This window comes from Oncorhynchus gorbuscha, linkage group LG02, assembly GCF_021184085.1.
Source record: "Oncorhynchus gorbuscha isolate QuinsamMale2020 ecotype Even-year linkage group LG02, OgorEven_v1.0, whole genome shotgun sequence".
Taxonomy (NCBI): domain Eukaryota; kingdom Metazoa; phylum Chordata; class Actinopteri; order Salmoniformes; family Salmonidae; genus Oncorhynchus; species Oncorhynchus gorbuscha.
In genome coordinates, this window is record NC_060174.1 from 90,217,567 (window position 1) to 90,242,292 (window position 24,726).

Genomic DNA, 24,726 nt, shown 5'->3' on the forward strand with positions numbered 1-24,726 from the left:
TCTATGTTTGGTTAGGTCAGGGTATGACTCGGGTGGGAGAATCTGTTTTCTATTTCTTTGTTGTTTTTGCCTAGTGCGGTTCCCAGTCAGAGGCAGCTGTCTATCATTGTCTCTGATTGGGGATCATATATAAGTTATGAATTTCCGTTTGGGTTTTGTGGGGATTTTTTTTGGTTTAGCTGTTTTGTTGCCTGACAGAACTGTGCCCTTTTGTTTTTTAAACTTTGTTATTTTGTTGCAGTGTTCAGTTTATTAAAAGTCATGAACTTTTACCACGCTGCACCTTGGTCTCCTTCTTCAACTCACGAGAGTCGTTACAGTCCTACATGTGCTGATTAGAGGTGATTGATTTATGTTCTTCACATTTTTATTTTGTATCTATCTTATTTTATTGTTATTTATTGTTGTTTATACCTTGTCGGCAGGGAGCAATGGTTAAAAAATGGGAGAAAACTAGTATTTTGTAGTTGAATTCCTCATTGTACAGTATATAGTAATATATCACTATATTACCAAAAAAGTTCAAGACTTGTTTCTCTTCAATAAAATGCATTCAAAACTACTTTCTGCACATGTATGCTACTTTCTTAGGCTATACAAGTGCTATCTCTTGCAAAAAACAAATCATGTTTACACCTAGTACCTTTAGCAATATTAAAAATAACAATAAACCTCTTTTAGTAAAGAGAATTATGATAGGTGTGTTGTAATAAAAACGAGTGGTGTCCACTGATTTAAATGCAGTCTTTCTGCATTGTAAAGAGGGAAAACCCAGATATTCACAAAGTTTATGATGAATGACCAGTTGTTTCTAAACACAAAATAGATTGGGGGTTTAAAATTCAATTAAGCTGCTTTATTTTGGGGGTTTAGTGAAGACGGGTAATTTTTTACCCTTAGGACAAAGGGAGTATACAGAATGTTAAGACTACACATGGATTAAATAGCCTATTGATGATGATAAAGTCAGTTATCTTGTATTTCTGGTTACCTCATCATGGCTCTTATTTTCTATGTGGATGTTGTGTCATTATTGTGCTATATCCCTCAGTGACTGTCAGTTTGTCAATGTAATGTCCCATATTCAGACGAACAGATGGCATTGAAAGGTCAATGCTGCAAAGTGCAAACCAATTGCTGCATTATAGCTATACACATTATTTAATTAACATCTTGATTCTTAGTCTTGGTTATTATTACGGTTGTCAAACAACCATGCACAACTAATATTTCCAGTGTATGGGGACAGTTATCCTAGAAACCAAATCAGAATTAATGATAGGGTATAATTAGAGAGAGACCCTGCATCATGTTAGACAAGTTGCCAGGTCTGTCTTGAGACAATAAAAGAAACAGATCGATACCCTAGCCCTATAAGACGATGAACTGTTCGACGTACAGAAATAACAGATCGCGGGGCCTGTAAATCACACGACTAGATAATATTGATAGCTCATTAGAACACATAATTTAAAACCTTGAGGTTCGTGCATCCCCAATGGTGGAACAAACTCCCTCACGACGCCAGGACAGCGGAGTCAATCACCACCTTCCGGAGACACCTGAAACCCCACCTCTTTAAGGAATACCTAGGATAGGATAAAGTAATCCTTCTCACCCCCCCCTTCCCCCCTTAAAATATGTAGATGCACTATTGTAAAGTGGCTGTTCCACTGGATGTCATAAGGTGAATGCACCAATTTGTAAGTCGCTCTGGATAAGAGCGTCTGCTAAATGACTTAAATGTAAATGTTAAATGCAATACGTATATAGGCTTAATAGCCCATTTGATCTTATTATAGTGTCACAAATATAGAGCTTTTTTTATGGTTGACAGTCGAAATGGCCAGACATAACCTGACCCTGACAGACTGCGATTCCTGCTCCCTAAGCTATTTTGTAGCCAGACGCACCGCATTTACCAAGTAGGCTAGCTGGCCTAAGCGACACAAAACAAACATGACAATCTGATAAAATGATATAATTTAGGTGGACATCTCTTTAGGTGGACATCTCTTTGGGTCTGATGAGTCGGTGACCCGTTTTGCGACACAAAACAAACATGACAATCTGATAAAATGATATAATTTAGGTGGACATCTCTTTAGGTGGACATCTCTTTGGGTCTGATGAGTCGGTGACCCGTTTTGTTTTTACGAAGGTGTCTGTCTGAAGCGCGAGGCTTGGGCTGGGCTGACGCTCTTTACTCCACCTCGCGGCGGCCACAACCCTGCATTGCGATGCTGTTCTGCCGCTCCGTCTCCTCATCCACTCAGTGACGCTGTCATCATGGAGGAAGAACAGTTACCTGCTACGGAGTGAAGACGACAACCACACAACCGCGAGGCCACCACCGGCGGCAATCTATTGCGTCTTTTAAGGCTCCTCTCATTTCTTATTTCATGTGAGTGCAATTTATTGATATATTGGTAAATATGTGTTTGTTCCATTTTGGGACGCACGATTGATTTCATTGTGCTATTCGAGAGCTCGGATTATGCACGGTGTGATTTGGGTGCCAATTATTAGCTACGAGAAATAGGCTGCACCAAACCACACAATTGTGCGATGTATTTACCTTATAATGAGATTACGAATGTTCATTTCATCATATTGCAGGGAGCCTTACCCGAAGAACTGGTAGGCTAGGCTATATAGTTACTTGCTCACAGCAATGTAGCACATAGCCTATAATCCGACAGCACAGCAGCACCATGGAAACTGCCGACCACATAAAACGCGCCATTCACCAGACATTAACACGTTTTAGGGCTATCTTTGTTTCTGTGTGCTTGTATCAATAATGTAAAATTATGTTTTTCCCTTCCCACCTGTTTCTTTTTTATGCAGGAATACATCGGCCATTGGCCGTGTTTCATTTCTAAAGAAACGATAAGGAACTCGACACAACCATAAAAATGAAGCATTTTTTGAGGTAGGCAAATACATGCTCTTTCTGTAAGGGATACTTTGCTATAGGCCTGGCCTAATAAATATGTTTTTTTAATGAATGGTCAGAACTTCTTGTAATGAGACCTTGACTATACTGTCAACTCACATAGGCGAAGCCTAGAATGTTGAATGCTTTCTTTTCACTCATGTGGAGTGACATTTTGTTTATATAGCCTTAAATGGTAAACGAAGTCCTCCCGGTGGCCTTAAATGCATGTTGTTTTTCCATGGTCAAATGGGAATGAATAAGAAGCTAGTTATCAAGAAGCTTGACAACCCGAATTAAATTTACACCATATTGTTTAGATAGGCCCGATTTTATGTGACAAACTGTGCCCTTGTGTGTGAGGTGCTGAAAGAACAGCTCCGCCAATCGGTCAGGTGTAGGAGAATAGAGAACAGAGGGTTTTTGCAGGCAACCAGGCCTTTATTCTCGCGCCTTTGCGCGTTTACCATCTTTTCAGTGACGACGCTCGGTTAGGGTAGTTATTGTGCGTAGTGTAGGCCTACCAATGACTTAATTACCATGTGAGTGTTTGAAAGCACAAGTGCTCTCCGCTTATTCCCGTGTCCCATGGCAGTGCTTGGTGCTGCTCCATCGGCTAATGGAGTAGGCTAATGTTTGAATGCGCTCACCCTGCGTGTGCTTGGCCTACTTAGCATGCCAGTCTCGTTCTCAGGCAGTGGGGAGAGAAAATGGTCCCCGGGATGTGTAGTCTGTGATCAATACACTCAGTGGACATGTGTTAGTCTACATGGCTACTGTGTATCCTTTCATACTATCATCTGCTTCATATTAGTAGGCAGGGCAAACCCCTGTTGGTGATTTCTGGTATATCATCAACCTAAATCAATCACAGCACGTTTTTGGACCCATTCTGCAGTTTTTACCTGATTAAGTACAATACAATTGGAGATTAATTATATTGCTTAAATTTAAGTTGAAAATGATGCTGTTGCTGCTTCCTGTTGACAAGACATTTTCATGAATAGGGTGAATTCAGAAAGAGTGGGACATGATATAAACTGGGACAGCTTAATCCTGACTTGTCTATTTCTTGGTCTGACAAGAGAAAATCAAAACTATTGTTACTAAGTCCTTGCAGAGAAACCACACCCTGCAAAGCACACAGTACAGATTAGTGATGTAGCTTTTTTTCTGTGTTGATTTTAAGGTTATACAACTGTCATAAATAATGCACTGTGCCAAATTGTAATGTAAATGTGCATACTATTTACTGGTGCATCAAAATACATAAAACAAGTTGCCAATATTATGTTTACATTTTGTAATTCTGTCATTTTTTTAGTTGCCCCGCTTTACTAACCATAGCTAGCTAAAGTAGGACAGCATGGAGTAGCTAAAGTAGGACAGCATGGAGTAGCTAATGTAGGACAGCATGGAGTAGCTAAAGTAGGACAGCATGGAGTAGCTAAAGTAGGACAGCATGGAGTAGCTAAAGTAGGACAGCATGGAGTAGCTAAAGTAGGATAGCATGGAGTAGCTAAAGTAGGACAGCATTGAGTAGCTAAAGTAGGACAGAATGGAGTAGCTAAAGTAGGATAGCATGGAGTAGCTAAAGTAGGACAGCATGGAGTAGCTAAAGTAGAACAGCATGGAGTAGCTAAAGTAGGACATCATGGAGTAGATAAAGTAGGACAGCATGGAGTAGCTAAAGTAGAACATCATGGAGTAGATAAAGTAAAACAGCATGGAGTGGCTAAAGTAGGACATCATGGAGTAGCTAAAGTAGAACATCATGGAGTAGATAAAGTAAAACAGCATGGAGTAGCTAAAGTAGGACATCATGGAGTAGATAAAGTAGGACAGCATGGAGTAGCTAAATTGGGACAGACTTATGGGGGAAAGAGATTCAGTTTACCTTAAATGTAGACTGCAAAGTAGGCCTACCTGGCCGAATGATATGATGATTTGTAGCAATCGGGTGCACATTTGTTTAGCATACTCTGCCATCACAGTACAGAAACCTGACAAAAACACTGCTAGCCTAACACAAATGTACTGTGACTAATGTTGCTCTTCAACACCTGACACCAATATACGTTGCCTTCGGAAAGTTTTCAGACCCCTTGACTTTTCCACATTTTGTTAGGTTACAGGCTTATTCTAAAATTGATTAAATCGTTTTTTCCCCTTCATCATTCTAAACACAATACCCCATAATGACAAAGCAAAAACAGATTTAGACAGTTTTGCTAATTTCTTAAAAATGTAAAACTGAAATAGCGAAGGGTTTGAATACCTATGTAAATGTATTTATGTATTTTTATTTATTTTTATTGCACCCCATAATGACAAAAAAAATGTGTAGATTGCTAAGGATTTTCTTAATTTAATCAATTTTAGAGTTAGGCTGTAACGTAACAAAATGTGGAGAGAGTCAAGGGGTTTGAATACTTTCCTAAGGCACGGTAGTGGTTTAGTGGGTACCCTGACTGGGACGCAAACCCTGGTCCCTGTAACTGTAATATGAGCCATGATGAGGGTTGCAGGTAGCCTAGCAGTTAAGAGCATTGGGCTATTAACCAAAAGGTTGCTGATTCAAATCCCTGAGCTGTCTAGGTGAAAAATCTGTTGATGTGCCCTTGAGTAAAAGTGTCTGCTAAGTGGGTAAAATATAAGATGAAATTATACTATTCCAACCAAGTGTGTTAACCCTTTTGGTACGATGCATAGGATGTTTAAATTTCACGCCAGTGACCTTGTTTCACTTCCTTGTCCTGCTGTTTGCTACATTGGTGTCAGAAGTGGGATGACGGCCGTGAGGCCATCAGAACGCATGGCTCAGACGTGCTACGGGGCTGAGTAGTCGAAGCACAGGGACGTACCTTTAAATACGGAGGGGGCAATGTAGCAAACCTCGCTATATGAACCACATTAAAAATCTCTGCAAGTGGGTTAACCCTATTAACACCATGTCTAGAGTGTTTGTCTTTCCCGCATTGCCTTGCCTCATTGTTCGCTACAATACCAAAAGGCTAAAATCTCTTGGTGAGGTCGTTAGGTGATGTACAAAGGTTGTTTAGTATTATTACAAAGTATACAACTTTTATTTGATTTAGTGATAGCGATCCTTTTTTTTCTTCTTTCTGTTATACAGTTAATTCAATTTGTATGGCCTTAGGGACAATACAATTACCCTACCTAGACTAGCCTACAACACCACAATGCAATTAACAGTAACATTATTGTTTTCAAATGAGTACCATTCTACACTAGGCTGTAAACTGCAGTGAAAATGTCATTTGAATAACGGCATAAAAGCCCTGTTATTTGAATGTTTCTTTCCATTAATTCCATTTGGTTCAGTTGTGGGTCTACTTTCTACATATTATACATTCTAGAAAGGCACAGTACAGGACTGTCAGAAATGTTTTTTTCTGATACTGATGCTCTGTCTGTTGCCAATCATCATTCTCCCAAGTCCTCCTATATATTGAAGCCACAAAGACCTATGCTCCCAGCAGACCCTGGTATTCAAAAAAGCTTAACGCACGTTCTGCCTCCTTTCCGATCCAAGAGGCTATTCCTTGACTTAGATCCTAATGCTTCAATTATAGCCTAAATATTTGTCATTTAACTTTTAAATTGTATTACCTTATTTTTGTAGCATAAACAGAACCATTCACTTTAAAATAAATCTTATTAGGCTACTTCAAAATTCTCCTGTCGGCTACCTGCGCACGTTCATCCACTCCACTGTAATACAAGTCCTGCATCGAAACTGCGCACCTGCCAATCGATGATTGCAAACAGACCGTTTCAAAACAACAAAAAGTTTAATGGCATTCTGAGATTCCACACTTTAAATACTTAGCAGGGAGGGATGTATTTTCTATTTGTCGAGATTGACAAACTCTTATTTGATTGGTGTTGAAAACGCAAACCATGATGAAACGCTCAAAGTCAGTAATCGGAATATGCAGTTATTGTCACATGCGCCGAATACAACAAGTGTAGACCTTACCATGAAATGCTGACTTCCATGCCCTTAACCAACAGTGCAGTTCAAGAAGAGTTAAGAAAATATTTACTAATTAAACTAAAGTAAAAATAATAAAAAGGTAACACAATAAAATACCAATAACGAGGTTATATATAGGGGGGTACCGGTACTGAGTCAGTGTGCAGGGGTACAGGTTAGTTGAGGTAATTTGTACATGTAGGTAGGTGTAGAGTGACTATACATAGATAATAAACAGCGAGTAGCAGCAGTGTAAAAACAAATGGAGGGGGGGGGGGGTGTCAATGTAAATAATCCAGTGGCCATTTGATTAATTGTTCAGCAGTCTTATGGCTTGGGGGTAGAAGCTGTTAAGGAGCTTTTTGGTCCAAGACTTGACACTCCGGTACCGCTTGCCATGCGGTAGCAGAGAAAACAGTCTATGACTTGGGTGACTGGAGTCTCTGACAATATTATAGACCTTCCTCTGACAAGCCTATGATATAAGTCCAGAGGGCCGTACGCACTGCCCCCCCTGTTGCGCCTTACGATCAGATGCCAAGCAGTTGCCATACCAGGCGGTGATGCAACCGGTCAGAATGCTCTCGATGGTGCAGCTGTAGAACATTTTGAGGATCTGGGGACCCATGCCAAATATTTTCAGTCTCCTGAGGGGGAATAGGTTTTGTCGTGCCCTCTTCGCGACTGTTTTGGTGTATTTGGACCATGATAGTTCGTTGGTGATGTGGACACAAAGGAACTTGAATCTCTCGACCCGCTCCACTACAGCCCCGTCGATGTTAATGGGGGCCTGTTCGGCCCTCCTTTTCCTATCGTCCACGATCAGCTCCTTTGTCTTGCTCACATTGAGGGAGAGGTTGTTGTCCTGGCACCTCACTGTCAGTTCTCTGATCTCCTCCCTATAGGCTATTTCATCATTGTCTGTGATCAGGCCTACCACTGTTGTGTCGTCAGCAAACTTAATGATGGTGTTGGAGTCGTGTTGGACCACGCAGTTGTGGGGGAAGAGGGAGTACAGGAGGGGACTAAGTACACACCCCTGAGGGGCCCCAGTGTTGAGGATCAGCGTGGCAGACGTGTTGTTGCCTACCCTTACCACCTGGGGGCGGCCAGTCAGGATGTTTAGGATCCAGTTTCAGAGGGAGGTGTTTAGTCCCAGGGTTAGCTTAGTAATGAGCTTCGTGGGCACTTTGTGGGCACATTCTTACATAGGTGTTCCTTTTATCCAGGTGGGAAAGAACAGTGTGGAGTGCGATTGAGATTGCGTCATCTCTGGATCTGTTGGGGCGGTATGCGAATTTGAGTGTGTCTATGGTGTCTGGGAGGATGCTGTTGATGTGAGCCATGACCAGCCTTTCAAACCACTTCATGGCTATAAACATGAGTGCTACAGGGCGGTATTTATTTAGGCAGGTTAACTTAGGTTCCTTGGGCACAGGGACTATGGTGGTCTGCTTGAAACATGTAGGTATTACAGACTTGGTCAGGGAGAGGTTGAAAATATCAGTGAAGACAGTTGCCGGTTGGTCCGTGCATGCTTTGAATACATTTCCTGGTAATCCGTCTGGCCTCGCGGCTTTGTGAATTTTGACCTGTTTAAAGGTCTTGCTCACATCGGCTACCGAGAGCGTTAAAACACAGTCATCCAGAACAGCTGGTGCTCTCATGCATGCTTCAGTGTTGCTTGCCTCGAAGCGAGCATAAAAGGCATTTAGCTTGTCTGGTAGACTCTGGGCAGCTCGCGTCTGGGTTTCCCTTTTAATTTTTTTTCTCCTCTGGTTGCACATGTGACATGCTGGTAAAAATGTGGTAAAACTGATTTAAGTTTGCCTGCATTAAAGTCCCCGGCCACTAGAAGTGCCACTTGTTTGCTTATGGCCTTATAGAGTTGGTTGAGTGCGTTCTTAGTGCCAGCATCGGTCTGTGGTGGTAAATAGATGGCTACGAATAATATAGATAAGAACTTTCTTGGTAGATAGTGTGGTCTACAGCTTATCATAAGGTACTCAACCTATTGGTTGTGTGTGGTGCATTCTCACAGAAAGAAACCTGTTGGTGGAAAATCGTTGCATACATTTTAAAATGATTTCCCCCTACCTGATCATTGTCTGCAGCCAGCTCTAACTGTGGTGTAATGAGTCAGGCAAGGAGAGTGAGCTCATCCGTGGTTGTCAGTAACCTTCTGGCCCAAACTGATCCTATTTCAAATGAATTACAGTGTGGCATAGGATATCAACAGTGAGAACGTTTAGCAGCTATTTAAATTTGACTGTCAAATCTGTGTATTGGTGTGTAGCCAACGACTTTTATAGAGAGACCACCTCAAATTTTTGGTGTCATTCCATTAACCCATTTCATTAAGATATTGATATGTTTTAAGCAGTCAATCTTGTCATTGTGATGACTATAAACGTTCATACTAACATTACCAATCTAAGGTAAAAAGGATGTGTAATTCCACTCAATTTTATGGGGTAGAAATGCAAGCTTGTGTAAGGTAATAGCAAACTGTCCACATTAGGGAAATTAGGGAAATATCCAATAATTTCATATGGAAAAATAATTAAACATATCAATTTAAGACGATAGTATATGTTGCCCACTCACATTGCAACAATATCTAATTCTCACTAATTTAACCAGTTAGACAGTTATAAAATGCTCTCAAACACAATTTAACCAGTTAGACAGTTAAAAAATGCACTCAAACACAATTTAACCAGTTAGACAGTTAAAAAATGCACTCAAACACAATTTAACCAGTTAGACAGTTAAAAAATGCACTCAAACACAATTTAACCAGTTAGACAGTTATAAAATGCTCTCAAACACAATTTAACCAGTTAGACAGTTATAAAATGCTCTCAAACACAATTTAACCAGTTAGACAGTTATAAAATGCTCTCAAACACAATTTAACCAGTTAGACAGTTATAAAATGCTCTCAAACACAATTTAACCAGTTAGACAGTTATAAAATGCTCTCAAACACAATTTAACCAGTTAGACAGTTATAAAATGCTCTCAAACACAATTTAACCAGTTAGACAGTTATAAAATGCTCTCAAACACAATTTAACCAGTTAGACAGTTATAAAATGCTCTCAAACACAATTTAACCAGTTAGACAGTTATAAAATGCTCAAACACAATTTCTCAAACACAATTTAACCAGTTAGACAGTTATAAAATGCTCTCAAACACAATTTAACCAGTTAGACAGTTATAAAATGCAAGTCGCTTTTGGGTCCTCTTTCACCAGCTCAAACACAATTTAACCAGTTAGACAGTTATAAAATGCTGGACAGTTCAAACACAACTTCCTTAACCAGTTAGACAGTTATAAAATGCTCTCAAACACAATGTAACCAGTTAGACAGTTATAAAATGCTCGGTCAAACACAATTTAACCAGTTAGACAGTTATAAAATGCTCATCATAGAAACACAATTTAACCAGTTAGACAGTTATAAAATGCTCTCAAACACAATTTAACCAGTTAGACAGTTATAAAATGCTCTCAAACACAATTTAACCAGGCGCTCTAGACTAGAGCCTCCATGGTGTCAGTGCAGAAGCCTGAATGTTTGACGTCTCTAATATTAGGTTATTATGACATTTCGAACACATTTCAAAGCACTAGTGGTGTTCACCTGTGTTGGCACTTGCTGAACATTGAACAGATCAAGGATATGTCAATAACTACATTTTGACAAAAATGCAGATAGAGCTTTATAGCTTCCATGCTCTCTGACTTGGCAGGTACTCAGTTGAGTACGGGCCATGAACCACAGTTCTCACTCCAACTCATCACCTCCAAACAGGTTCCCCTAGATAGATTAGATAGATAGAGACACTTAACATATCTGAGAACAGTTAAAGTGATTTTGTAGTCATTACTTAAACCAACAGAGCACGTGTCTCATTCCACGGAGGGCCGAGTATCTGTGACTTTTTCCGCTCATCCCTTGTACTTGATTGCTGAATTAAGGTAACTAATTAGTAAGGAACTCCCCTCACCTGGTTGTCTAGGTTTTAATTAAAAGGAAAAAAAACAAAAACCAGCAGGCAGTGCCCTCCATGGAATGAGTTTGACACCCCTACCCTATAGGGTCACAGTGACTATCTCAGAGGTGTCAAACTCATTCCATGGAGGGCCTAGTGTCTGCGGGTTTTTGTTTTTTCCTTTCAATGAATACTTGGGAGGAGCGAAAACCCGCAGACACTTGGCCCTCCGTTTGACACGTGCTGTAGGGGGTCCAGATTTGAGTTGTATCAGCTTGAACATTTTGAGTAATGGCTCCACTAAGCCATGCCTCCAAAATCATTTCCCAATAAAGGTTAAAAAAAAATACTTTGCCTTTTTGAGTGAAATGTACAGTTACCACCCATGACTGTATTTCAATCCTGTGGCCTTCACCAAGTGAGTTCCTAGGTGAAGATTGTCATTATAATTAAACTCTTTATGACAATCACAGGAGGTTGATGGCACCTTAATTGGGGAGAATGGGCTCGTGGTCATGACTGGAGCAGAATCAGCGGAATGGTATCAAATACACATGGTATCCAAGTCATTAATTCGCATGGTTCTGGCCATTTATTATGAGCCATCCTCCCCTCAGCAGCCTCCTGTGCTGACAATACATTACATATCTAATTAGGACTTATTTTGAGGAGGCTTTACCTAATACAATGGTCTGCAAAACTGATGGTTTACAGGCCACATCAGGCCTGCAAGTAGTGTTGCAAAATTCCAGCAATTTCCCCAAATTCACAGATTAAAAAACTATCCTGGTTGGAAGATTTCTAGAAAACCTGGGAAATTTACAAGGATTTGCAACCATACCTGTAAATCACATTAGGCCAGTTTGCAAAGTGATGTGTAATTCCTATTGGAATCCAGTCAGAGTTAGGCTATCCAACAGTTGGAATTGTTATTCACCCACAACCTGGATAAGGACTGGCAGTGTTTTGGTTACTACATGAGCCATTTTAAATGGGACAAACATTTCAGTAACGGTGAAAAAAAAAAAACTAAATGTTTGGATTAGTTTAGGAAAATGTATGTTATTTATCTTCGTGTAGCATAAGATTAATCAATCACTCACTCATTGTACATGCAAAAACACATATTACAAACATGTCCCAGAAATGGACCTGCAGTAGAGCATGCTAGGTAGAAAGTTAATGGGTTGAAACATAATTTGTTTTTGTTGATGTCAGTTTTCAGTCAGTTCCACATACACATTTTAAGTAAAAATGACTTTTCATTGACATTGAGTTCAACATACTATAAATATTTGAGTTAAAAATGCTTTGGGGTTTACAGTGCAGGAAGAGTAGGTGCTGCTTCTGCAAGAGCTAAAGGGGATCCAAATAAACAAATACAGTTGAAGTCAGGAGTTTATAAGGTAAATACTCCAACCTATACACTTAGGTTGGAGTCATTAAAACATGTTTTTTAAACACCACCAATTTCTTGTTAACAAACTATAGTTTTGGCAAGTCGGTTAGGACATCTACTTTGTGCACGACACAAGTTATTTTTACAACCATTGTTTACAGACAGATCATTTCACTTATAATTCACTGTATCACAATTCCAGTTGGTCAGAAGTTTACATACACTAAGTTGACTGTGCCTTTAAACATCTTGGAAAATTCCATAAAATGATGCAATGGCTTTAGAAGCTTCTGATAGGCTAATTGACATCATTTGAGTCAACTGGAGGTGTACCTGTGGATGTGTTTCAAGGCCTACCTTCAAACTCAGTGCCTCTTTGCTTGACATCATGTGAAAATCAAAACAAATCAGCCAAGACCTCAGGAAATAATGGTAGACCTCCACAAGTCTGGTTCATCCTTGGGAGAAAATGTACATCTGTACAAACAATACCCCAAGCATACTTCCAAAGTTGTGGCAAAATGGCTTAAGGACAACAAAGTCAAGATATTGGAGTGGCCATCACAATGCTCTGACCTCAAACCCATAGAACATTTGTGGGCAGAACTGAAAATGCGTGTGCGAGCAAGAAATATTCACCCAATTTATTGTGGGAATCTTGTGGAAGGCCACCTGAAACGTTTGACCCAAGTTAAACAATTTAAAGGCATTGCTACCAAATACTAATTGCGTGTATGTAAACTTCTGACCCACTGGGAATGTGATGAAAGAAATAAAAGCTGAAATTAATAATTCTCTTTACCATTTTTCTGACATTTCACATTCTTAAAATAAAGTGGTGATCCTAACTGACCTAAGACAGGGAATATTTACTCGGATTAAATGTCAGAAATTGTGAAAAAACTGAGTTTAAATGAAGTTGGCTAAGGTGTATGTAAACTTCCGAATTCAACTGTAGATGTTCCCTACAACAGAAATTCACATTCTCACACTCCACCCCACCTCTCACACACACGGTGCTAGTACAGCCTACATTAGGAGGCTGCTGTGTGCCCGACACACGTCATGCTTCTCCCTCTGTCCCATTTGGGCATCTGGAACTACACTCTCTTATCAGGATGGGGGCGGTGGCTCCCCTCAGACCTAAATATGGAGCCTGAAGGAGAGAGAGGGAGAGGGGGAGGAGAGAGAAGAGAGAATAATGTCATTTTAAACAAACAGCAAATAGTTATTCACATGTTAAAGATGGAGAGTGATATAGTTTAGGTCTGTTTCCTGCTAGGGCAGCTTTTGGACTGATCAGTCATCAATTTGATGGGTACATTGAACAACAACACAAATGGACAGCTGAGGCAGGCTTTGGGATTCAAGTATAAAACAATTGTGCGGCTGAGCAGGTATTCTCTTCCCTGAGCATAAACGCTTAACAATGGTGCCCATTATAAGCATACACTGTACAAGGTACAGAACATTATGGCACATCACTGTACTTCTGTCCTAGATTACATCAGTGTGTCTTAGTCTAACTGAGGATGAGTGACTTTGACTGTGACTTGAAGACTTGAATTAGCTCCCCAAGCTAATTCCTAGACTTTAGCTCAGTCTGCTAACACAGTCTTGATGGGGTACGCAGAAGACCTGAGTCGGTCAGAAAAGGAATGTAGAGAAGTTGTCTCATTCAGTGTCCAATACCCCTGACGTTGTCCTCTTGATAGGAGAGAATATACTCTATCTCTCTCACCTCCTGTAGGGTGGTGACACAGTTCTTTGTGTTCCTGTACTGTAAATGTCTGTGGCGAGGCCTGAAGTTTGTGATCAGGAAGGTCACGGGGAGGTGCGAACTGCAACGGATCTGCCACAGCAACAAGCCAGGGGCCCGAAGGACCCTTAAGATCGGTAGGCCTACTTATTGTCTTTGAATAATTGTTTAATTCGTCAACATGTAATTTAATCTGTTCTTCAATTCTGATTCTGTGTGAGAGATATGTAAGCTATGAGAATGATAAAAAGTGATGGGAACTGGGAGTTTGAAATAGTGTAGGTTTTTTAGCATTTCTTTTTTAACTTGTTTTTCCCATTCAGAGTCTTCCCTCAGGTACTCAAAGCATGAGGTGAGTGGTATACATTTGATGGGTAATATGGTATTTCATAACTTATACACATTTATACACAACTGTGATGATGCTTTGTGCTTTCCTCCTCCTCTTCCTGCCCCCTATTCCTCATCCTCCTCCTGCCCCCTATTCCTCCTCTTTCTCCTCCTCTTCCTGCCCCCTATTCCTCCTCTTCCTGCCCCCTATTCCTCCTCTTTCTCCTCATCCTCCTCCTCTTCCTGTCCCCTATTCCTCCTCCTCTTCCTGCCCCCTATTCCTCCTCTTTCTCCTCATCCTCCTCCTCTTCCTGCCCCCTATTCCTCCTCCTCTTCCTGCCCCCTATTCCTCCTCTTTCTCCTCATCCTCCTCCTCTTCCTGCCCCCTATTCCTCCTCTTTCTCCTCATCCTCCTCCTCTTCCTGCCCCCTATTCCTCCTCCTCCTGCCCCCATTCCTCCTTCTCTTCATACCCCTATTCCTCCACCTCCTGCACCCTATTCGTCCTCCTTCTCTCCATGCCCCCTTTTCCTCCTCCTCCTGCCTCCTATTCTACCTCCTCCTGCCTCCTATTCTTCCTCCTACTCCTCCTACTCCTCATCTTTCTCTTCCCTCTCCAGCTGTGCCAATCTGCCCTCAGTGCTCACCCAGACCGAGTGGAGAAGACCATTGATGACATCATGACCCTAAAGAAGGTCAACCCTGACACTAACCCACAGTAAGATCATGTTCAGCACTGAATCTGTTGATCACTGTGCATCATTTGCATAGGCAGATTTAATCACTATAATGACTTACTGAGAGCCACCAAGCGGTCTTTTAAGGTTCATAACGTGCCCGACCTAACTAGAATACAATTGATTTGTACTCTAGTCAGACAACTGACCAGGATTGGAACACCTACAGTGGGCCGGGATTCAGTCCAAGGCACGTATAGCACTGGTTACTATACAGCTGGCAATCCCTTTTTAAAGGTATTTTCCACAAAGTTCTTCAGAGATTGCATTTTTGGTAAACCTTGCAAGTTCGCTCAAACGCAAATTACCTTTAAGAGACGGTTATAGTGACCTGCGCTACAATGCACCTTGGATTGAATCCTGGCTCTACAGTACTTACAAAAGGAGTCTCCAAAAAGAGCATGCTCTCACAGACCTCAAGGCTCATCCAGGCTAAGCCATGAGAGAAGCACTGGGTTGAGTTCATTAGGGTACACCATAGCTTATTGTTTGAGCATTTTGTATAGGAAAAGACTAGACCGGCCTCTCTCCACTCCCCCTTTCATTCTCTTCCGTTTGGTGTCTATTGAACACAAACCTATAGTAGTGCGTCACCTCCAGGCTAACCTCTAGGCTGATCCTTGCATGGCTGTGTCTCTCCCCAGGCTAGGCATCTCCCTCCAGGCCAGTCTGTTCCAGATCGTCGGCTACCGTAGCCTGGTGGCGGAGGTGGAGAAGCTACGCAGGGAGCCGTACGACTGTGAGAACCCCGACCATGAGGAGATGCTGATGAAGGTAAGATGTAATGTTATTATAATGCATTATGAAGTGCTACAATAAATACCACTATTTAATGTATGTGTTGATATACTGACTTGTGCTGCTGACATCTGTGCTTACTGGAATTGATATAAAGTAGCTAGACAGGTAGCATTTCTGTGCTTTCTATAGTTTGGGAGCTAGAGTGGGGCAGTTACTTTGTGTGGGTTAGATACAGTATATACATTGATCCCCTGCTAAGAATGTAAGGTGACTGAATTGCTGATATAAATTGTTATTTGCTATGTTTGAAAGGGCTAGGTTTTGAATATCAGGGCCCATATTCATAAACCGTCTCAGAGTAGGATTGCTGATCCAGGATCAGTTTGGCATTTAAATCATAATGAATAACAATATATTGACAGGGGGGGGGGCCTGTTCCTAGCACTGCTACTCTGAGACACTTTATGAATATGGGATCTGGCTTTATTTACTGATAGCAGTAAGTAGTCTCTCCCTGATTAATGTCTGTGTTTGTTCTGTTGTAGCTGTGGAAGACACTGCGTCCTGATTCACCACTCACTGGGCGGATCTCCAAGCAGTGGTGTGAGATCGGTTTCCAAGGCAATGACCCCAAGACTGACTTCAGGGGCATGGGTCTACTGGGCCTACACAATCTTCTGTGAGTGTCTCTGTGTGTGTGACAGTGTCGTGTGTGTGTGTGTAATATGAGTCACTGTACTGTACAAATGTTTTCCTCTGCAGACAAGGACCAGACAGTAGTACAGTACTGATTATACATCCAATAACAATGTCAAGGGACATAGAGACAATCCTGTACAATCCTAATTTATGTTTCCCCTGTGTTTTAACTTCCTCTACCATAGATATTTTGCTGAGCATGACAAGGCCACCGCTCTCCAGGTGCTTCATGACTCCTTGCAGCCGAAACACAGGTGGTTCCCTCCCCTTTACCCCTCCTTCACACGCCCCCTGACCTATAGCGTAGAGATTGGCTCTTGATTTATCTCAACCCTCTACAACATGCTATGAAGAATGACCTGTCTAGGGTCGAACCAATGACTGCGAGATATTTTGGATGATTTGTACCTATCATGCTTATTTGTCAGCTCACCATCTAATCCCGCGTTCCAGGCTGACTACATTGGAGACGCCTTTCAGATCCACAACACCTGGATAGGTCTTGAACATATTATCTAGCCACATCATATGATATAGCAATCAGATGCCCGACTGTGCTGTCGATGAAGTGGCACTTAACCATTGGTTGATGCAATGCAACGTCTGCAATGTAGTTGGCCTGGAACTCGACCTGTATGATTAATTTAAGCGCTGGAGTCACACTAACTCTCAACATAACAGTCCCACTATTGAAACCCCATTGGAGGAAATCTTATAAAAAGGGGAATCCCTATCAGTAGTCTTGAATTCTATTTCCCTTCAGACCTCTCTGATGTTTTGAGTTTCTCGTGGGTCATGTTCATTAAGCACCTAACAACAAAAAATGGACTGAACAAGGAGGAACTACCTGAACTTGCCCAATAAGAAACACACATTTTTGCTTTCCGTTGTGTACAATTTAAGACTATTTTCCAGTGTGCCCTAATTGAACCCAACACTAGGTTTTCCACACTGGTTAGGCTACATTGTGGCTGTGTCAGTCTATAGCTGCAATTTATAGTACGGACTTGAATGACTGCAGTTGTGACTCGCGTTTTAATTTCTGTCATTTGGCACATTTGCTTTGGTCTACATCTCACTGGGCACACTCACTTTCTTTCTTTCTCCACCTCCATTCTCTCCATCCCTGTCGATCACGTGTGTAGGAGCATTCCCAAAGAGGCAAGGTACTACTTCATCATTTCACTTTCATACTGACCAATTGATTTGCAACGTTTTAGAATGATCTCTATATGTACTTGTTATGGTTACGCATTCCATTCATTAATTGCGATGAGTTATAGAATCTAAATAGTCATGGATATTGTCATATGAAACTGCATCATGGCACTTACTTTGCACTACTCATCTTGTTTCATTAGCTGAGGTCTTTGTATGTTTCTGAGGTACCTCTGAAGTAGACTGGTTGCAGTTCTGTTTGTGCTGTCTGACAATGACCATAGGAGTTGGCAAGACAGCACAAACAGATCTGGGACCAGGCTACTTCAGTAGTCAGAAAACACTGCAATGTCAGAGCTCTAGATGCACACTCACACTCACGCTTGTGTCCTCCACAGCAAAATGAGCAAAGCAGAATGGGAACAGAAGAACTTTGATAAAGCAATTGGGTGAGTCTCAAATCCCTAAAACACGCACGCACAGCGGAGATGGCACAGCGGAGATGGCACAGGAGATGGCACAGGAGAGATGGCACAGGGAGATGGCACAGCGGAGATGGCACAGGAGAGATGGCACAGGAGAGAATATCAAGAAGAATCCTTTGATGTCCATGTGTCCTCATCATACCATAGGCTTGGCAGTGTCTTAAGGGATTATGGGAGATCTGGGCATGGCGTGGAGGGTTACTGTAGCTCTAGGGAGATCTGGGCATGGCGTGGAGGGTTACTGTAGCTCTAAGGAGATCTGGGCATGGCGTGGAGGGTTACTGTAGCTCTAGGGAGATCTGGGCATGGGGTGGAGGGTTACTGTAGCTCTAGGGAGATCTGGGCATGGCGTGGAGGGTTACTGTAGCTCTAATGAGATTTGGGCATGGAGTGGAGGGTTACTGTAGCTCTAGGGAGATCTGGGCATGGCGTGGAGGGTTACTGTAGCTCTAAGGAGATCTGGGCATGGAGTGGAAGGTTACTGTAGCTCTAGGGAGATTTGGCTCTGGCAGAGGGGCTGTTTCAGCACTGAAAGTCTGGTGGTGACATCTATATTCAGGCTGTGTGTGTGTGTGTGTTTTCAGAGGGTGAAATGTGTGTGTGTGTGTTTTCAGAGGTGAAATGTGTGTGTGTTTTCAGAGGGTGAAATGTGTGTGTGTGTGTGCCAGGATTTGTTTAGATTCAGCTCTTGTACACACCTATTCCTTTAGTTTAATTGTCTCAGTCAAACCTTGGCAAAATCACTTCTCATACTTGCACTGCAATAGGTCAAGTCCACGTTGTGGATTTCAAATCTCAACAGGACCATACATTATTTTCACCCAATCAAAACCTGTGAGACCATTAAGCTACATTACAAGCATAAGACTGTAAATATATTCCATTCTAGTCCATATCCACTAGTGCCTACTGCCTACTTATTAAGTAATGTAGAAGGAACAACCACAGGGGGCAGCACAGAGGCTTGTGCACAGCTACAGAGATTGCCTTCGTTCCAGCTTCAGATAAAATGAGATATGTTTATAACTGATTGTTCCAGATACTCCTTTGCCATCGTGGGCATCAACATCACGGATCTGGCCTACTCTCTGCTGGTGAGCGGAGCCCTGAAGACCCACCTGTACAACGTAGCCCCGGAGATGCCCAGCCTCAGCCACTTCCAGCAGACCTTCTGTGAGTGGGAACCACTGTGCCCATAATGGCACCCTATTCCATATGTATTGTACTACCAAATGGTACTCTATTCCATATGTATTGTACTACTAAATGGCAACATATTCCCTATATTGTGTAAGACATTTGCCAAGAGTCCAATAGGGTGCCATTTCAGATGCAGTCTTTGTGTTAAATCTGCTAGCACGTGTGACGCTATATTGATACTGATATAACTTGAGAACCGAACGGCACACTTATACACTTTCAGTCATGCTTCACACTAATATCAATCAGCGTGCCTTCCAACTTGTCAGACAGAAAATGCTGTTAGAATTCCTACAGTATTTTTCCCTGAAATATTGTTTTATCCCAATATCGTAATATCATAGTAGTATCTTGATAACCCAAAACAAATGTTTTTTTTCCATTTTGGTACAGTTATTGTAGTACTGTATGAAAACGTTATACTGTTGTTCCACCCTTACCTGCTAACCTACAGGTTTTCCGTTTTCTTCTTGTCCTCCTCTGTGATCCCAGCCGCTTGTCCCAGATCTGTTTGTGCTGTATAGCCAACTATGACCATAGGAATTGGCGAGATAACACAAACAGTTCTAGGACCAGGCTAATGTGGTTCTTTCCGGCTAATGGTCCACCCTCTCCTCTCATAGGTTACCTAATGCAGGAGTTCCATCGGTTCTGGATCGAGGAGGACCCCTGTGACATCATGGAGTTCAACCGTGTGCGTTCCAAGTTCCACCGGCGGGTGCTGCGGCAGCTCAAGAACCCCGACATGGCGCTGTGCCCCCACTTCGCTGCCTCCGATCTCCACCTGGTCAACCTGTAAATACACTCCCCCTGACTTCTAACCCCTGATCCTATACCTCTAACTTCCTCAACCCCCCCCCCCTCCGTCCTCCCAGCTACATCGCGTCACTGCCAACCGCTCACCCCGCCAGCGCTCACACACATGCTCACACACACCCTCCCCTCCACGCCCTGCCTCTAACCCCCACAGCGACTTCAGAACCACCAGCACCACTAGATGACCATGGCGATTGTAGGGGTGCATGATGAGGCTGCACCACATAGTCATTCACTGACTCATTGTTATTCCTTGCTTTAATGATTTGTGATTGTACAACAGCCATCCATTGCTGGTTATGTATTGCTATTATTATGCATTTTTAAAGAAATAGTTTACCCAAATTACAAAATGAATATGCACTTTGGGTGAACTATCCCTTCAATTGAATCATCATGGAACAAGTGCTTTGCTTTCTCCAGTCCGTTAGCCCCTTGAATACATCTCATTGTGATGAATGTTCGGCTGTGACACCAAAAATATTTGAGTCCATTTAAGGAGACAGTGCTTCCTCTTTACCATTAGACAGGGCAATAACAGTAGGCCTAAGCTGGGCTGTCAGACTGTCTGAAGTCACAAACTGAAAAGGCTTCATAAGCTTCCTATGCTTATGTAGGGAATTGTACAAGAGCTATGTACTTATTCTATATTTGGCTCTGTAGTGTAGTGTAGTGTACTGTACTGTATAAGGAAGTCAGAGTTACCATCTAGTCCTATGTTGTCTGCCTTATTTAAGATGGGAAGCAGCAAGGCTTTGTGTTGCAATGTGCAGACAGAACATTCTATCGGTTGAGGAGGGGTATATGAAGGAAATGAAAGTAGGCTACTAAAAGAAGATTGCTTAATGATACATGAGCTGGAAAAAAAAGGGCCTATGCACTATATAGGACTGGATTCATTTACAGTCAAAACCAATCAAGAGAGATAGCAGACATTCATTCATCCAATTAAATCACTCGCAGCCATCATCTCAGCAAGGCCGTTTCTTTTCTAAATCATTTGTCCAATATTTATCAATTGTATTTCATTTCACATTTGAGGTCAAATGCATGATCAGAACACTTCACAAGAGCATAATTCTCATTGCCAAACTGTAGACTAATGTGGACAATTCACATGAATCAGAATAGCAGTTTGAAGAAATGGTCATTTATTTTATGAATGTTATTCAGCTATGTCCATGATTGTTTGATTTGTAAATCTTTATTCAACTATGTCCACGATTGTTTTATTTGTAAATATTTTTTAGATATATTGAATGTGACACATTAAATGTTCACTGAATTAGTAAATCAATTATTTACATTCTCCCCATGAGACGTACATATGACTTTGGGTGTTTTCATACTTGGTCCCTTTCAGTGCGGCTTGCTTATTTTTCCAAAGGAACTCAGACCCCTCAAAAGAGCTCCCGAAGTGAACAAATCTCGAGGGGTGGTCTGAGTTCAGGTTCCCTTGAATTTCGTGGTCCTATTCCCTTTTTTAGGGCAATGTGAGCACAAAGCTCCACAGGTTCACTTGTCATTATTCCCGTACGACACACTAGACTACTGCAACACCGTTTCTTCTGCCACAACCCCTCGCATTGGTATCACAAAAGAGAGAAGATGATGTGCTGGGACGTATTCATTCCACTCATTCTGTTGCAAACGTTTCTTAAACGGAAGTAGACGGAATGAAAATGGAGAGGAACCTACCTGAATTTGTCCAATACAAAAATGTGTTTTAGGTTGACTGTTTGGCTAATGATTACACCCCAGACTCACTGAAAATACCTGTGCTGTTTTTGGATCAATATTAGTGATTGTCAAGGATGCACAGAAATTCCAAAATATGTGAGTTTTTAGTTCAGATGATTTGTTTGCAATATGTGATCTATAGACTAAGCGAGCGTCATAAACTGTTTATTCAATTGTGCAGTAAGAAACTACAATATGTGATCTATAGACTAAAGCGAGCGTCATAAACTGTTTATTCAATTGTGCAGTAAGAAACTACAATATGTAACTTTTTGGGCGACCTGAACAAATGCACATAGAAATGTTAAAAAGTTCAAAATGAATTCCTGTTGAAAGCAAGTCTACGAAGCTGTAGATTAGTGCTGTTTCTATGCTATCCATTCTGAAGTTGAGTTTTTGCGTAGTTTTGTACACCAGCGAATTCTGCATAGTGCATCTTTAAATAGTGTGAAAAGACAACATATTTGGTGAAAATCACAACACGGAGTGCAAAATAAATGATATCTCTGAAAGGGCCAGTAGCCTACATTGGGTGTACAATTTTCAATTACAGCATTATTTAATCTCCAGATATTTGTCTGCTATTTATTCTGTTACCAATAGTAATTACATGTTAATAGTATCTTCTGATTACAATTACATCTCATCTTTTAACTAAATGCAATTTATTAGCTACCAAAATGTAAGTAGGTATATCTAGCTGTCCGATAACACACGCTGATGGAATGTCCTGCACTTTGTAAAAACCCAGAGTGAATTGAGTCAATGTTGGAAAAAGAATGGTTCCTTTCTAAACATAGAAATATGAATGAAAAGAGGACTTGAACCACAAAATAGGTGAAGTGAACTGGCAAAAGAGTTGAGTTCTCATTCAAAGGCAAAGGCAGCATGAACACAAAGAAAATTGGGTTATTTAGCTATTTTTTATCTTCACTTTAAAAGAGGACTGAGATTAGTTATTTTAAAAAGGCCCATGTGAAAACACCCTTCGTTGTTACTGTAGGCTAAAATCTGGTTTGCAACAGTTCTGCCTGTGTTGTTTTACTCACTGTATAGCATAATCAATTAAAAGTAAAAGACAATTTAATGTAACCAATGATTTTGTAAGGAAGCGGGATCACAACCGTTATTCCCCATAGAATGAGCTGGGTCGAGTGACTGACTAAAGCTTATACCATTGCCTCCAAACTGAATTGACATTTTGCTGTGTTTTTTGTTGTTACAGTGACTAATTTATATTACAGTGACTGGAATATTATTCCAGGTGTGCATGTTTTGTACTTTTCCATTCTACTTCTTTTGAACGAGGTAAAGACCGCTAATTTCTAATGGTTAATTAAAGGGACATTTTACACAATACATGAACGTTTGTCAGATTTTTTCAGACCTCAACTACGTTGTGAGATGTAGTGAAATCAGACTACTTTTGAGGTCTGAAAACATCTGCCAAACTTTGATCTGAAAGTGTAATGCCCTTCTGAGATTTGTATGGTTCAGATAGTTCACTGCATGATATTATCAGGACTTTCAGTGAACACCACAAACATAATTATCATAGGCCTTCTTTAAAAAAAAAAAAACGTGTCTTGTTGAAATGCCATGCTTGCACAGTTTCTTTATTTGGATTCGTATTTATGAACAGGTTTGTTTGTTACCTTTTAAGTGAATGTCAATGCTTGTGATCCGTAGTTTTGCAGCAGTTTGCTTCACTGCATGTCAACGTGTGGTTTGTCTCGTTGCCCCTTTGCTCTTTCTTTCAATTGATGGTCGTCAACAGTGCACTTTTGGAAATAAATACGATTTCATGTCACTCAAATACACTATAGTGCAACACTTATTTATTTGTGTTATTTGAGTGTATTTGGGCTTAATGCTCAATAAAGATGTAGATGTTGTTAGACACAATCAGCTGTACATACTGCTTGAAGAAATGCTACTAAAGAGATCATCTTAAGCAATATGCATGATCAAACCCATGATGTCGCTGCTCCTCCGGCATCTTGTGCTGCTTCTGTTTAAGCCTAGATCATGAGAAGATACATTCTAGACAATTAGGAACTTATTTGTGCTTAAATTCTTTGTGCTGTGAAACAGTTACTTTTTGAGATCACAATAAAATATCAATGTAATTAAACGATCAATGTATTTGTGTTTCCTCTGTGTTCGTATAGTATCATAATTGTGTTTGTGTGTGAGTGGGGGTATTGTCAGTTAATCATTGACCAGGTCACCTTGTTATATCTATAATGGCCAGGTCAGATAAAGCCTCATCATCACCTCCTGTACTTTCCTTTTTTCTTGTCCTTTCTCTTTATAATATGCAATTTGTGAAATGTTTTATGATTGGTTATAAGACTTTTAACATAGGATTTTCCAACTAGCAACAGCTGCTGATTGGTCCAGGAAGTAGCCTAGTGAAGTTTGAAAAAACTAAACTAGTTGAAAGGAATGGGAAAATGCATGCGGTTAATGTTAGCCACTGTCACTGATTCCTTCCAAACCACTCATTGTTGAATTTGCGATTTCCAACTTGTTGTGTAATGTTTATGTCCAATGGCCGATGAGCAACTATATGTTTTATCTATAATTTCTCTTTGTTATTTCTCTTCATATGACAAGGATTAAAAAGGATTTGCCAGTAGATTGTCTACTTGATTCATGATCATGACTGCTACAGTAGCTAAGATTTTGAAAGAATGATGTTGACATGTTCAGTCCAA

The 24,726-nt window shown here is 41.0% G+C and overlaps 1 protein-coding gene across 2 annotated transcripts; it reads left to right on the top strand.

Moving 5' to 3' along the window:
- Positions 1-2,242: 2,242 nt before the first annotated feature.
- Positions 2,243-24,144, top strand: elmod1 (ELMO/CED-12 domain containing 1). Of its 2 annotated transcripts, XM_046326616.1 has the most exons (12): positions 2,243-2,404; positions 2,851-2,935; positions 14,093-14,238; positions 14,425-14,453; positions 15,051-15,148; positions 15,812-15,941; positions 16,454-16,587; positions 16,793-16,861; positions 17,753-17,773; positions 18,164-18,214; positions 19,290-19,423; positions 20,074-24,144. In XM_046326616.1, the coding sequence occupies exons 2-12, from the start codon at positions 2,919-2,921 to the stop codon at positions 20,247-20,249; spliced, it is 1,005 nt and encodes a 334-aa protein (XP_046182572.1). In that variant the 5' UTR covers positions 2,243-2,404; positions 2,851-2,918; the 3' UTR covers positions 20,250-24,144. The 2 variants fall into 2 exon arrangements, with proteins under 2 accessions (XP_046182572.1, XP_046182580.1); XM_046326624.1 differs by lacking the exon at positions 17,753-17,773 and having other exon boundaries at positions 2,252-2,404.
- The last annotated feature ends 582 nt before the right edge of the window (positions 24,145-24,726 follow it).

Coding starts and splice junctions, on each gene's coding strand:
- elmod1 (XM_046326616.1), top strand. Junction 16,588..16,792: donor CTGGGCCTACACAATCTTCT/GTGAGTGTCTCT, acceptor CCTCTACCATAG/ATATTTTGCTGAGCATGACA. Junction 16,862..17,752: donor TCCTTGCAGCCGAAACACAG/GTGGTTCCCTCC, acceptor TCACGTGTGTAG/GAGCATTCCCAAAGAGGCAA.